This window comes from Hesperophylax consimilis, chromosome 28 (assembly GCF_061612785.1).
Source record: "Hesperophylax consimilis isolate HC1 chromosome 28, BYU_Hcon_1.0, whole genome shotgun sequence".
NCBI classification, from domain to species: domain Eukaryota; kingdom Metazoa; phylum Arthropoda; class Insecta; order Trichoptera; family Limnephilidae; genus Hesperophylax; species Hesperophylax consimilis.
In genome coordinates, this window is record NC_142863.1 from 4998249 (window position 1) to 5012881 (window position 14633).

General features: G+C 34.7%; 1 protein-coding gene across 1 annotated transcript in view; it reads right to left on the reverse strand.

Annotated features, from left to right (window-relative positions):
• Positions 1–14633, reverse strand: part of LOC149410066 (RNA-binding protein fusilli-like) — a 138600-nt gene that overhangs the window by 20214 nt on the left and 103753 nt on the right. Inside the window, exons 11-15 of the mRNA XM_089648932.1 lie at positions 14370–14585; positions 11069–11302; positions 10019–10135; positions 9113–9897; positions 8026–8090 (exon numbers count right to left, since the gene is read on the reverse strand). Of these exons, the coding sequence (XP_089505058.1) occupies positions 8026–8090; positions 9113–9897; positions 10019–10135; positions 11069–11302; positions 14370–14585 (1417 nt within the window). The remainder of the gene's footprint in view (positions 1–8025; positions 8091–9112; positions 9898–10018; positions 10136–11068; positions 11303–14369; positions 14586–14633) is intronic.

Sequence of the window (14633 nt, forward strand, 5' to 3'; positions counted from 1 at the left end):
TGGACTTTACTTTTTCGAAAATGAGGCTGGAGCAACAGTTACGGTGAATGGATTGCGCTATCGAGAGATGATTAATGATTTTTTATGGCCGGAATTGGATGGTATTGATCTGGACAACGTTTACTTTCAACAAGACGGCGCTACGTGCCACACAAGCAACAAAACCATTGATCTTTTACGATTGAATATCTAAATAACACCTCTTATTGGAAAACCCTGTAAATAAAATGTAAAAAAAGGGATTTATTACTGAATTCTGGACTATTCCCGAATGTAAGTTAGTTTGACAATGCCCATACACCAGATTAAAACTAATTGAAGCTGATTTCAACAACACAACAGAATATATATACTGAAGCCTACCTTGTGCTGTAAAAACACTGTTATTTTGGTCAAAGTACATCAAATATTAATGATTAATAAATGCATAAATAAAACTGTTACAATGAAAAAAATTATAATAATTAACTTGCATTAAAGATGTATCAAGTTGATTAATGAATTATTACAGATAACCCTACTAGAAGTCTGATCTACACCGATTAGATATTTCACTAATTTACACAAAATCTTTCGACTACTGGACCCCAGACAGGTCAATGTATTTGACTATCTGCACAAGAAAGAATTTCGATAAGCTCTTAAACTTTGTTCACATATGCGATCGTGTTTGATTGATTTTACCGGGTTCGAACAGCAGAAAAATGATATGAATATCTGTGATATTTCCGCTAAATAAAGTGCTTAACGATCGATTTATTGTGTTAGTAGTAGTGCTGAAACACCCGACAATGTTGTATTAAATTTGTACATCGAGACGTGAATCCATGATGGATAAAATTTGACAAAAAGCATACAATTCCAGACCCAAGAAATTAATAAATAATACCAAAGTATCAAAGAAGGCAAACCAATTATCAAAGTTCATACTCACTGCGTAATTCAATCTATTCCATAGATTAAATAATGTCCTCTCGGTGGTGAGTTAGTGAGTAACACAAACATGCAATCACTTTGATATCAGAAAAGCAAATATTCCACAAGTTTAAAGAAATATCAAACATAGTCTTTTGAAGAACGCTTCAAGTTTCAGTTAGCTGTTAAATATTTATATTTAAATTAACTATGGTAGATAACAACTGAGATACAGGCAACAAATAAACAACATTAAGTTATTTATTAATACTTGTGCCCTTAAATGCAGCATGGCTTGTTCAAAAGTATATTTATCAGTGACAAAAAGTTGTTAACAAGCTTTTATCAGTGAGAAAACTCTTTCTATATGATTTTATCGGTGACACAACTGTGTTAACATCATTTCATCAGTGACAAAAAGCTGTTAACATGATTTTATGAGTGACAAAACTATGTTGACATCATTTATAAGTGACAAAACTGTGTAAACATGATTTTATCAGTGACACAACTGTGTTAACATCATTTCATCAGTGACAAAAAGCTGTTAACATGATTTTATGAGTGACAAACTATGTTGACATCATTTATAAGTGACAAAAATCTGTAAACATGATTTTATCAACGACAAAATGCTGTTAAAAAGTTTTCATTGGCAACAAAACTCATAATCACTATCAGTGACAGAATTGTGTTTTATCAGAGACAAAACTGTGTTAACGTGATTTTATCAGTGAGAAAATTCTGTTAACATGAGTTTATCAGTGACAGAAATCTGTTGAACTCAAATAACACATTAACCGGTCTAGATAATAACTAAGTTACAATCCGCAATTAAACAACAGACAGATTTTTATTAACAGTCGTGCCCCCAAGTGCAACCAAGCCGGCTCTTAAGTGACCAATCCTCCCCAAACAACACGTCCCAACCCAAATAATACAAGTAGAAGAAAGAATATTAAAGTGTGATATAAAAATCAAAAATAACTAGACACAGAACTAATATGAATAATCCAACCTGATCGCAAAGCTAATATCATGACAAAAGCGCAGATCCTTTAAGACAATAATACGGACTCAAAAATGGACAGAGTTATGCAACCAAAGTGAAAATATCAACCAATCAATAATCATTGACAGCAATCAATAATTGTTAGCAACAATCAATAATTGTGGGCCATAATCAATAATTTCTGTTGGCAGCAATCAATAAAAATTGTTGGTAGCAATCAATAGTTGTTGGCAGCAAACTGTAATTATTGATTTCAATCATTGATAATTGTTGGCAGCAATCAATAATTGTTGGCAGCAATCAATAATTGTAGCCGAGACTATTTAGTTGCAAAAACCCAGTCCAAATGTTTGTTAAGTTGTTAAGGTAAAAAAAAAAAACACAGGGTGATAAGAAAGTAAAGTAGACATCGTTTAGCGGAAGCGATTAGCGATTGTGACAGTAAATAATAGTAGTGGTTTAAATTAAATAGTATATTATATTAGGTAACCATTGAATGAATATGTCCTCTCCCTTGTCCTAATCGATGGCATGCAAAAATGGATACTTCAAAAGTTGGTGACTGATCATGATCCAATGGAAATAATGGTCGTCCAAAAAGGTGTCTGTACATTGTTAAACATAATCTTACCCTTTAAAATCTGCAACTAAATAAATTACTAACACTTTCTATGTTAGATTAGTGTAAAAGATTGGGTTCGGAAAAAAAGCTGAAAAAGAATTGTATACCTTTAAACCAGAGAAAAAATAGAATCATCAAAGTTAAAACTTTGAACCGCAACATTAAAATGTTCTTCAGCAAGCGTAATAGCTATTATATTGTTAATGGCAAAATATTCTTACTTCTGTGAAACAAAGTACAATACAAAAGATATATTTTACATTTTAAAAAAACATTGCAATGTATCCAGTTAAAACCCAAAGTGTAAAAATAACTACAGTACCTGTTAAGTATATTCCTTCATTTTAAATTTAGAATGTCTACAAAAGCAATTGTATTGTAAATTCACAACTGAATAATTGCAGATCAAAACAATTCAAAGCAAAACATTTTAAATTTAGAATGTCTACAAAAGGAGTTGTGTTGTAAATTCACAACTAAATTATTGCAGATCAAAACAATTCAACACAAGATATTTCAAATTTAGAATGTCTACAAAAGGAGTTGTGTTGTAAATTCACAACTAAATTATTGCAGATCAAAACAAGATATTTTAAATTTAGAATGTCTACAAAAGGAGTTGTGTTGTAAATTCACAACTAAATGATTGCAGATCAAAAAAATTCAACACAAAATAATTAATCCCAACCATTTGTAAAAGCAAATTAAAGGGTTCTCAATGAAGACAGAACCATAACCAATAATTAAAATCCATTTTTGCATGCCACCTTATAGAATATAATATTATATATAGTTCAACAGAAATGATTATTGCATCATTTTACATATCAAGTAGGCCTCAAAAGCCTATATATCCTCTCCACACACAAATTACAAATAAATCAAAGCATTTTGTCACTAATAATCAGACATGGGATTAGATATGCATTGATGAAAAATTAAAGGCTCAAATATCCAATGACTGAATAATTTATATCAAAATATTTTTTTCCGCAAAAAATTATTTTAATGATCAAAAGTGCAACAAAATGATTTAATTTATAATAGTGACAAAACATGTAACAAAAATGACATAAATTTGATGAAGACAAATAATAAATAATTGCCATCATTTTAGTAAGTTACATCTGAACAAAATCACGCTAATTATTATTTGTGATCGCGCCCTTTCTCTGGCAATCACAAATAATAAGTGGCGCTCGACCTGTCGGTGATAAATCAACACCTATCACCAAAAATAGTGGACCACAGTTCCATGATATATTGTTATAATTGTGAAAATTTCTACAAAATACCAATATTTTTTTTTAAATTTTGATAGCTACCCGTGTGCATTTAAAAATAGTGTCGGCCAAAGCATTTGATAAAACAATCATGCTTAGATTAATAATTTCTTGAAACACAATACTCTATCACCAAACAATCATTAATGAGATGTCAAATATTTGAATAATAATAACATACGAGTAATGTTACCAACAATAATTATTACTAGCAGATATTTAAACCGAAAACTTCAATGGTTGTTTTTGAAAATAACAGATGGCGCCACTTCCGTTTGCAACAATCCTAAACTGAACAGTCATTAAGATAATAATACTAGCAGATGAATGATATTATTGTTGGTAAGATATTTAATAGATGACTCCATTAGTTTGAGAAGGGTCTAATCTTCACAGTAAACGAAATAATTCAAAAAGCAACATGTTTCAACAGCTGTAACTCCTAACGATCAAAAAAATAATATAAAACTTAAAATTAAGAATTGTAGCCTCAGAAGTGTTAAAATATATTAATGTTTTCATCATTTAACTTAATGCTGACGGTCTTTTTAAAAAAATATACAAAAATATAAATTTTATGCCTCACAGTCAAAATGAGTCGATAAGTTTTATTTTTTTTTTCAATCGAATTTTTTTAATTGTATTTTCTTGTCATGTTCGAACAGCAGAATTACTGCCGAATTTAAAATAAAACTAGAAAAATGATTAAACCTAACACCTTTACTTTAAATTCAATAAAAAATTAAGTAACTTTAAAATAGAAAATTATTGTAAAATATCAAATAAAAAAAAAAACTTTATAGTCTTTCAAGTTTAGACGTTTATAATTGTATATGTATTGAAAGTGTAAAAAACCAAAGCCTAGTGTAGAAATGAAGACTCGAACTGATGGATAATTGGTATCGAGTTTACACGCTGCCAAATAAGTACAAAAGCATTAATGTACATATAAACCAAAACCAAAAAGACATTCATCAAACTAGGCTCAAACACACGCCTCATTGTGCAATAAATGAATAAACCCAACAAACTGAATTTTATCAGAGAAAAAATACTGTTAACTTGATTTTATCAGTGACAAAACTGCGGTAACATGATTTTATCAGTGACAAAATTCTGTTAGTGTGATTTTATCAGTGACAAAATGCTGTTAGTGTGATTTTATCAGTGACAAAACTGTGTTAACAGGATTTTATCAGTGACAAAATTATGTTAGCGTGATTTTATCAGTGACAAAACTGCGTTAACATGATTTTATCGGTGACAAAATTTTGTTAGCGTGATTTTATCAGTGACAAAACTGCGTTAACATGATTTTATCGGTGACAAAATTTTGTTGGCGTGATTTTATCAGTGACAAAATTCCGTTAACATGATTTTATCGGTGACAAAATTCTGTTAGCGTGATTTTATCAGTGACAAAATTCCGTTAACATGATTTTATCAGAGAAAAAATGCTGTTAGTGTGATTTTATCAGTGACTAAAATCAGTAAACTTGATTTTATCAGTGAAAAAACCATGTTATCAATGACAAAACCTTTTTTTGTATTTTACCAAGGCAGTGTTATTTGAGACATGATGCATGGCTTCACATTGAGTCTTTGTTGATACAGTGAAAATATTACTCAAAAATACGCCATCGTATCTCCCGTTATCAGGTACAGTAAGATTGAATAAGTTGGGCTAACGGAGTTGCAAGTGCGGAATTAAATAAATGCGTGGATTTTCTAAACACAAATTCTGACAAAATTTTTGAATGCGACCACAGAGAGTGTTGGTCTTGAGATATGATGCTTACCAACAAAATAGCAGAGATTGAAAAATGTTATGTTAAACTGACGTAAACTTGCAAAACCGAAATAACCACCAGTAAACCATCCCAATATTAGCCACATCCTAAACAATAGAAATAATCTATAATATTAATTAATTATGGAATGCAAACATTAAAATTCTAAAGACTAAAATTAGACAAACAGAAAAAAGGAAAAAAAAACAACAATAATAGTCATAATAAATCACTCTAAAACTATTATTTGTCACCACAGAATATTTAAGGAAAAATATATTATATTATTCTTTTTCACCATGTTTAAATTCGATCATAATGGAATGTACATTATTACAGATATACATTCATTATTACAGATGGACAAGAATTGTTAGGGAATGGGTGGAGGAATAGCCTTACCGTGTTTAAATAACGATTACAAGCGATCATTTGTAATTTGCGCACAATTTGAAAATAACAATTAAACAAGCCCAGTAGCAGCATAACACAATTGAGTGTATTGCAAAACCGGGGTACAGAGCATTACTGTGTTTAAATCCTGATTCTACGCGATCATTTGTAAATTTGGCAATCATTTGTGTAAATTGAATTGACGTATTTCAATATTACAGCAAAACAAGTGCAACAGCAGTGTAATTCAATTGAGCGTTTTGTACTAGGACACAACTGTTATTGTGATTAAATCCCGATTCTAAGCGATCATTTGTAATTTTGAATCGAAGTATTTCAACATTACAGCAAAACAAGTGCAACAGCAGTGTAATTCAATTGAGAGTATTGTAAAACCAGAATACAGAGCGTTACTGTATTCTAAGCGATCATTCGTAATTTTCATTGTTTTTAATCTGCGGACAGTTTGAATACATCAGCAAAATAAATAAAACGGCATTGCAACATAATTGAGCGTATCATAAAATCACGTCGACACATCATCGCATTAACGTGTTTAAATCATAAATCAAAGCAATAGTTTGTAATATATAGTAAATTGACTTTGCATAAAATTTCTGTTTGATATATTACATACTGAAATATCATCACAACATATAAATACACATCGCATGATGATTCGTACAAAACAAAAATCTGACTTCAATAGCCTAAGTCCATTTTTAACGCAAAACTATCATGAAATTTAAAAGTTGATTAATGTATTATGTTTCGGATAAGGCACTAGTTTCCAAAATTGATTTTTAAATTTACGGAGAAAGACATTTTGTCATAAATTCATCATGATTCGTAACAAAGCCTCCCACATTTATTCAAACAAACTTCTTACGTAAACACTAACAAAGAAAATAACAACTTAATAGGAAAACCTAAAAAAATGCAACCTGTAAAGATTGATTGGAAAATTTCATATTCTAAAAGAATATCATCACTTAATGATTTTGTATAAAAAAGTTGATAAAATATCACTAATCTTAAATTCAGACTAAAAACCTAATATTTATATGTATTGTTATTGTCAAATTTATCAGCTTGCCTTAAATTATTAACACATAATGCTAACGAAAATATAACTGAAATTTTATATCTCTCTCCTGTGTAGTTTAAGTTTAAAAATCCTTAATATATGTCACACTCTGGAATGTAATTGTTCTGGGACAAATCTACATATGCAGGACAATTCTACATCGGAAGGACAATTCCATATCGGCAGGCAATAATTGCAATTCTCGCAAGCTTGAATTGATAAAAAATTAATGAACAACCTATAGAATTAAGAATATCTAATTAATATCATAAACACTATCTTTAATTAGAAAAACACGAAGAAAAAAAACTCTTCCAATTATTTATGGAACCTTTTTGAGTCAAACAGTTTAAATATATTTTGTTTAATTATAAAAACGAAAGCAGGAGAGTTAAAACATTAAATTTAATTGTCTTTCAAATTTTAACCTAAACTAAAAGTTAACCAAACACAACCGAGTACGATAGATTTAGCTGCCTTCAAAACAACCATCTGACGGAATGATGTGACTTTTCTGAACAACCTTAACATTGTAAACAAGCCTGACGATGTTAATTAACTTTTCTAAACAACCTATGTTTTAAACTAACTTTTCTAAACAACCCTTAGGCTATATTCCACAGGGATATACAAGTATCTGATACTCATGTTGTGTACTCTAGTCGCAAACTACTTATCGCGCACAGTCTGTATACGTCACAACTGAAATCAAGTGACCTGCGTCTACATCATTCATTGTTGAGTTTTCAAAACGTCAAAACAATACAGTTGCTGCGACTGTCATATTTATTTCCTTTCATTCTTTGTTGACTGTTTTGTTCTAAGCATTGAACTTAAGCCATGTTTAAAATCTTGACGACGTGAGACGGGACAACCTCGATCGGCTGGTCGGTTTAGGGGACTAGCGTCAGCGACGAGTTTACAAAATGACAGCAAGGAGACAGCAGAGATGATAAATGAATCGTCGATTACCGGTACTTCCGTATCCCTGTGGAAGATGGGCATAACATTGTACACCGACATTTCTAAAACTCTTTCAAAGCAGAGTTCCCAGCGCAACTGTTTAATTTATTCAAACGTGAACAATAAATTCAAATTATTTTGCTAAACAACTTTTCATGGACAAATAATATTTAATTTTTACAAGGAAATTATATATATATATATATATAATAGTCACTGTTTAAAAGAGAGTGGCAAACTTGCCTGTTGCCCATCTCCTACCACTCTCTCCAGCATCACAACATACTCAAATTCAAAGTCTATAAGAACTTTATTACAACAATTCAACCCTGTTAAAATTTACCATAAAAATCTCCTCTATAAGAATCCAAACAACATGTAAGTATGCGTGAAAACAATTGACGAAATGTTTTCAGATGCGAAAAACTATTTTTCTATTTAGAGCACTAGTCATTTGAGTCCATTTTTTTTGAGAAGATTCAAAAGTTTGCGAAACAAACCAAACTTAACAAGCGATAAAATCTTCATTTGAGCATTTCATATTTTACAGCGTTAGCGATACAGTGAAGATACACTATACTTATTTAAAGTAAAGATTCGGAAAGATTATTTGATTAACTAAAAATAACTCATTAAGTAACTGATAATATATTTAAATGTGTAAGTCCACTTAATCTAAAATAACTTTGTAAAAAAAAACTATATTTAAAACTTAAATATCTTGTGAAATAAAAAAAATGGAATGATATATGAATCACTTCTAATGTGTTAATTCTATTTACAATTTCAACCATTTCCAAAAAAAAGAATTAAATGATTATGTAATATTTTGTCTTTCAAATGCTTTTCTGCAAAATTTTATAATCAATCAGTTTTAATAAATTGATGTGAATCAATCGAATTGATTTAATCAGTTTGAATCAATCAGTTTAGATAAATCAGTTTGAATCAATCAGTTTAGATAAATCAGTTTGAATCAATCGGTTTCATTAGATCGATCAATTTGACTCAATCAATCACGTCATTTAGAGCGTAGAGAAATATTGCTGATACGACGGGGGAAGATGTGCCAAACTGGGCAATCCCGATCCCGGAACAGGCATAGGACCATATCCCGGGTACGGTTTCTTAGCCGCGTGGCTCTCGTTAGCCGAAGCCGTAGCGTTGGCAAAAGCGCTCTCGTAGGACCGTTTGACCGCGAGGTGGTTGGCCGCCGCCACCAGAGCCTGAGAGATGTACGGAGGGGGCTGCGATGCCACCTGCGCCTGCATCATGGGTTGCCGCACCTGAGGGGGAGGCAGATAACGCGGCGCAAACAATAAGTACGGATTCTGAGTCAGATACGGCGACTGCGCTTGCGGCATCATCTGCTTCAACGGCTGCAGATGTTGATACTGCGTGGGATTTGACTGCTGCGCAAACTGCTGCGCGTATTGCTGCAATTGCGGCGCTATCAACTGGGCATACTGCTGCTGTTGCGCTGCTTGTTGCTGTTGTTGCGCGAGATATGGCGATTGCAAGTACTGAAAGTATTGCGCTTCGCGTTCGGCAGCGCCCTGACGCGCCATCAAGGCGTGCTGCGCCATCAGTTGGGCTTGAAGCTGCGGGGGGAACGAGGGGATGGACGGGGGAGGCAGCAGCGGGGGCAGCGAGGAGGGGAGTGGGGGCAGTGCCGCCGGTAGCGGGGGGAGAGTGGGGGGCGACGACAGAGAGGGAGGTGGTGGAGAAGTGCCGGGGGACCTACCCGGAGAGAGAGCCTTGCCGCCGGCGGAGGGGGACGCCATACCGCCCGTCAGGACGAGGTTCATGTCTTCACCAGAGCACTGGAACACCTGCAGATCGATAGACTGATTAGTGGTTATACCTACCACCTACGCTGCCCTAAAAATGTGGAAATGTGGGTTGAGAATGAGATTTATTGGTAAGGATGGATGATGCATGTTGGTTGCTCACCTCGATGTATCTTTGCTTCTTGCCGAAGGTCATGTAACGATTGTGCTTCTGCTGGGCCGACATGAAGGCGCTGGTCTCGCTGTCCATTTGGATGAAGGCTTCCCCGCTGGGCTGGCCCTTCATATAGAGAACATAACAATAAAGTTAGAATTAAAAGTGATGGAACGATACAGAAGACCATCATAAAAGGAGTGAACTTTTACCAAGTTGCATTTGTTTTTTTTTGTCGTAAATACATCTCTCGCAATACTTTATTTGACAAAAGAAAAGTGCCACTATCTAAAACTACCACAGCCCAAATCGGCAACTGTCCAAAATTATTACAGTTCAAAAATGACTGTCCAAATCGTAGGAGCACTGTTGCGAGTAATTTTAAGAATATTACCACTGGATACTAAATTAAGCGCCCTGGAAATGAAACAGCACAAAACTGCGCTGTACAAGTTTTACATTATTATCATTATTGACACTACTTGTCCAATAGCTCATAAACTGCAATGTCAAAAAACACAACAGTTCAAATCGGTCACTGTTCAAAAATGTGACTCCAAAGCATTGCTGTAGGAAAAATGCCACTACCCAAAAGTGATGACCAAAAATGTCACTCTCCTAAAGTGACATAGTCCAAAAATGCCACTACCCTAAAGTGACATTGTCCTAAAATGTCACTATCCAAAAGTGACACTGTCCAAAAATGCCACTACCCAAAAGTGATGTCCAAAAGTGTCACTATCCAAAAGTGACATTGTCCAAAAATGCCACTACCCAAAAGTGATGTCCAAAAATGCCACTACCCTAAAGTGACATTGTCCAAAAATGCTACTACCCTAAAGTGACGTTGTCCAAAAATGCTACTACCCTAAAGTGACATTGCCCAATAATGTCACTACCCAAAAGTGACGATGTCCAAAAATGCCACTACCCTAAAGTGACATTGTCCAAAAATGTCACTGCCCAAAAGTGTCGATGTCTAAAAATGCCACTATCCAAAAACTCTACTACCTAAAAGTGACAATGTCCTAAAATACCAGTCCAAGCAAAGTGCCCCACCTGAGCATTGTACACCATGTGTACCCCCTGGAACACAATATTGTTAGCGAAGTCGTCCAGGAACTTGAGGATGTGCTCCACCTGGGCCTCGTACGGCAGTCCCCGCAGCCGGATGCAGTCCTTCAGCGTGCCCGAAGTGATGACATGCTGGGGAAGCAAAGGCACGGGGGGCAGGGCCCCCATCAGCGGCGGAGGGGTCTCGTAAGTCTTTGGATCCAACGAGCGGTTCAAAACCTACAGAAACATTAACAGACGATATTATATACAGTCTAAATGGGTTATAACGATCATGAAAATGGCGAGTTCTCAGCTATAATGATACCTAATGTTAGTTTAGTTCAGGCTTATCTTCAAATAACGGTTGGCTGTAATATCGAGGACTATTCACTGATATACCTTACAAATAATTTCTAAATTCATAAACAGATCATCCAAAAAAAGAATCCAATTCTCTAAGGAATAAAATAACAAACAAATTTTCGTTAACAGATCCCGGGACAAATTAATATTTTTATACACATCCTAGGTAACATTTTGGGCTATGTGAAACGTTCCTATCGATCGAGGTCGCTTTACCTATTTATCTAACGCCGCCCGCGATGATCGGATCGATTTATAACACGCAACATGAATTGACTAAAGCTCGTTGTCCCACGGTTCGATAAGCAATCAACGTAAATCGACATATATTTAGTGATGGACAATTTAGTGATATTTTTTAACTGCTCCCAACCGTCTGGTGTTAGTGGGACTATGGCATCTCCGACATGGGGTATGTTGTAAGGTTGAAGATAGCAGGGAGACAAACGAGATGAGGAAGAGGAAATTTGGGAATTGCTTGGCTATTCCGATCTGATTACCAAACGCGGTTAAAACCCGACGTTTCCATTCTAAATGGTCGTCTTTCACTCTTGTAGTAACTCCAGGTTTGTCTCACAACTCTATAAATAAATCGCCAGGGTCAACAAAACTTTTAGAACTCTGACGACCTTAAGTTTGCAATTCTACTTATTATAGACTCAATCCTCGCATTATCAACAGCTACGTCCATCTATGGGTAGCCTCTTAAACTACTATCTAGTGCCATCTATGAGTCACCTCTGGAAAATCGTTGGTGCACCAGTGCCAAAAAAAAATTCCCGCCGAAAAACTGTTCATGCGCTGCTGGCAGTGGAATTTAAAGATGTATGCCATGAGAAAGTGCATAAATTTTTTTAACAGAATTGATTGCACTTGAAACACTTTAGAGTTGATTTTTGATTCCATTATTGATTTCTTTCAAAACACCTGTGTTCAACAGGTAAAATTACTTTCTAGGATATCACTACTCTGGAACGTGTCTCAAATGTATTATAAATTATTAGTTATTAGGTATTTCATTATCCTCTTAATAGCTTATCCATAGAATAACGATTTATTTATTTATAAAGTCAAAGATTAGTATCCGTCATTCGAATCTGTGAATAATGATGTGATTTTGGATAAAAAAGGCGCTATACAAGTCATCCAATTATTATTATTTATTATTAGGGTTTTCCAATAAGAGGTGTTATTTTGAATAGCCCGCTATTTCGGTAGATGTTACTTTTGAATCTGTCATTTTTTGACATTTGACAAGTAGAAACTACGCCATTAATAAAAATGGAACGATACACGCTTCAACAACGCATTGAAATTATTAAAATTCACTTGAGTGAATCAAATGCAAATCATCTTGAGTGATGAGGCCCATTTCCACTTCGGTGGCTTCGTCAACAAGCAAAATTGTCGCATCTGGTGCTCGGAAAACCCAAGAGTCATTGTTGAAAAGCCTCTCTATCCTCAACGTGTGACTTTTGGTGTGGTTTATGGTCCGGCGGAGTCATTGGACCTTACTTTTTCGAAAATGAGGCTGGAGCAACAGTTACGGTTAATGGATTGCGCTATGAGAGATGATGAATGATTTTTTATGGCCGGAATTGGATGGTATTGATCTGGACAACGTTTAATTTCAACAAGACGGCGCTACGTGCCACACAAGCAACGAAACCATTGATCTTTTACGGGAAAAGTTTCTTTGAATATCAAAATAACACCTCTTATTGGAAAACCCTATATATATCGGACAGTTAGCCTAGTTTGTTACCTATTGCGAGTATATATTTGTTGGAAAGAGGATGTTGAAAAATTTCCTGTAATAATTAATTATATATGCAAGAATGATTCAAATTCTTAACAGCTGGGTCACAGAGATAGTCAAATTAATAATGATACAGCATAATAACTGTCCACTGTCAACTTAATTTTAAACAATTTTATGCTGAATTAAAACAGTATAACACATATCTATCTATCCGTAGTAAAATATATAGACAAAATTCATAATGAAACTCACCAACACATTCCTGTTTACGCTTGCTAAACAAATTAATATTGAATAGTTTTATGACCAGGAAATACACATTATTACATAAAGAAATGTTAATGAAATGAAAAAAAATATATTACTTATACAGATATAAATAATTTGGCTTATCAGCAAGTGTTGTGATTATTTGAATGGAAGGTAGAGAAATGATTTACTTTGACTTTTAAACTGAAGAAGCAAAAGTTCTGATTCCACTGAATATTTTAAATATTGAAGACAATATACAAACGAAAATGGAATACACATTTTTGCAAAATGTTGGGTAAATAAAATTATTTATATTGGGATTTTGTTAATGCAGTCTAATTTAAATTTGAAAAAATTGTCATTTTCAAAAAATAAAACTATGCGAAAGTGTTTGAAAATGTCAACTATGATTCCAAAACTCATCATTGAACAGAATACCTAATACTACTGGCCTGTCTGGGGCCTAGGAGTCGGAAGGTCTAAAATGGCAAAATCAATTTCAATTTGGGATGCAACATTCCGTACTGCAACATCGGAAACCATTCATTATTCATTGGATAACTTGGGAAGCTACATTGGGTGACTTAGCAGGGGTGACCTGGTTCATGGGGTGAGATTTGTCCAGGTCTTGTTGTTGATGGTTGTGTTTGCCCAACAACTGCGTGGCGCCAGATCGGGAGAGGTCAGTTGAAGGAGACCCTTTGATCTCTCAAGCCGGACTCTCTCGCCTCATTGCATACCCTTTTACTTTCAAGAGCTTCCTCTTCTTCCTTTTCACCGCCCCGAGGGAAGGTATTTATCTTTTACTAGGGTCTCCGGTGTGTGGAGTTCATATATTACATGACATTCGCAAACAGGAATAGCCTATGAAGTATCACACTTATGCGACGTCCTCGTTGATAAGTTTAAAAACAAAGTGTATATTACCTGCTGCACCTCCGCAGTGGTGGACCGGAAGAGTTCGATGTATCTGGTGCCGATGAGTTCGCGGTGCTTGGCGAGAGCCTTAGGCGCGTCCTCCTCGCGCGCAAACAGCACGAAGGCGTCTCCGGTGGCGCGGCCGTCGGCACGCTTCACAAACAGCACGCCCTCAGCGCCGTCCAGCACTGAGCAAGGGTTGGCACCTGTCGAGAAGAACTCCAACTGGAAAGGAGCAAAAGGGAGGTTAGTTTTTTAGTTTTGCTAAACAGG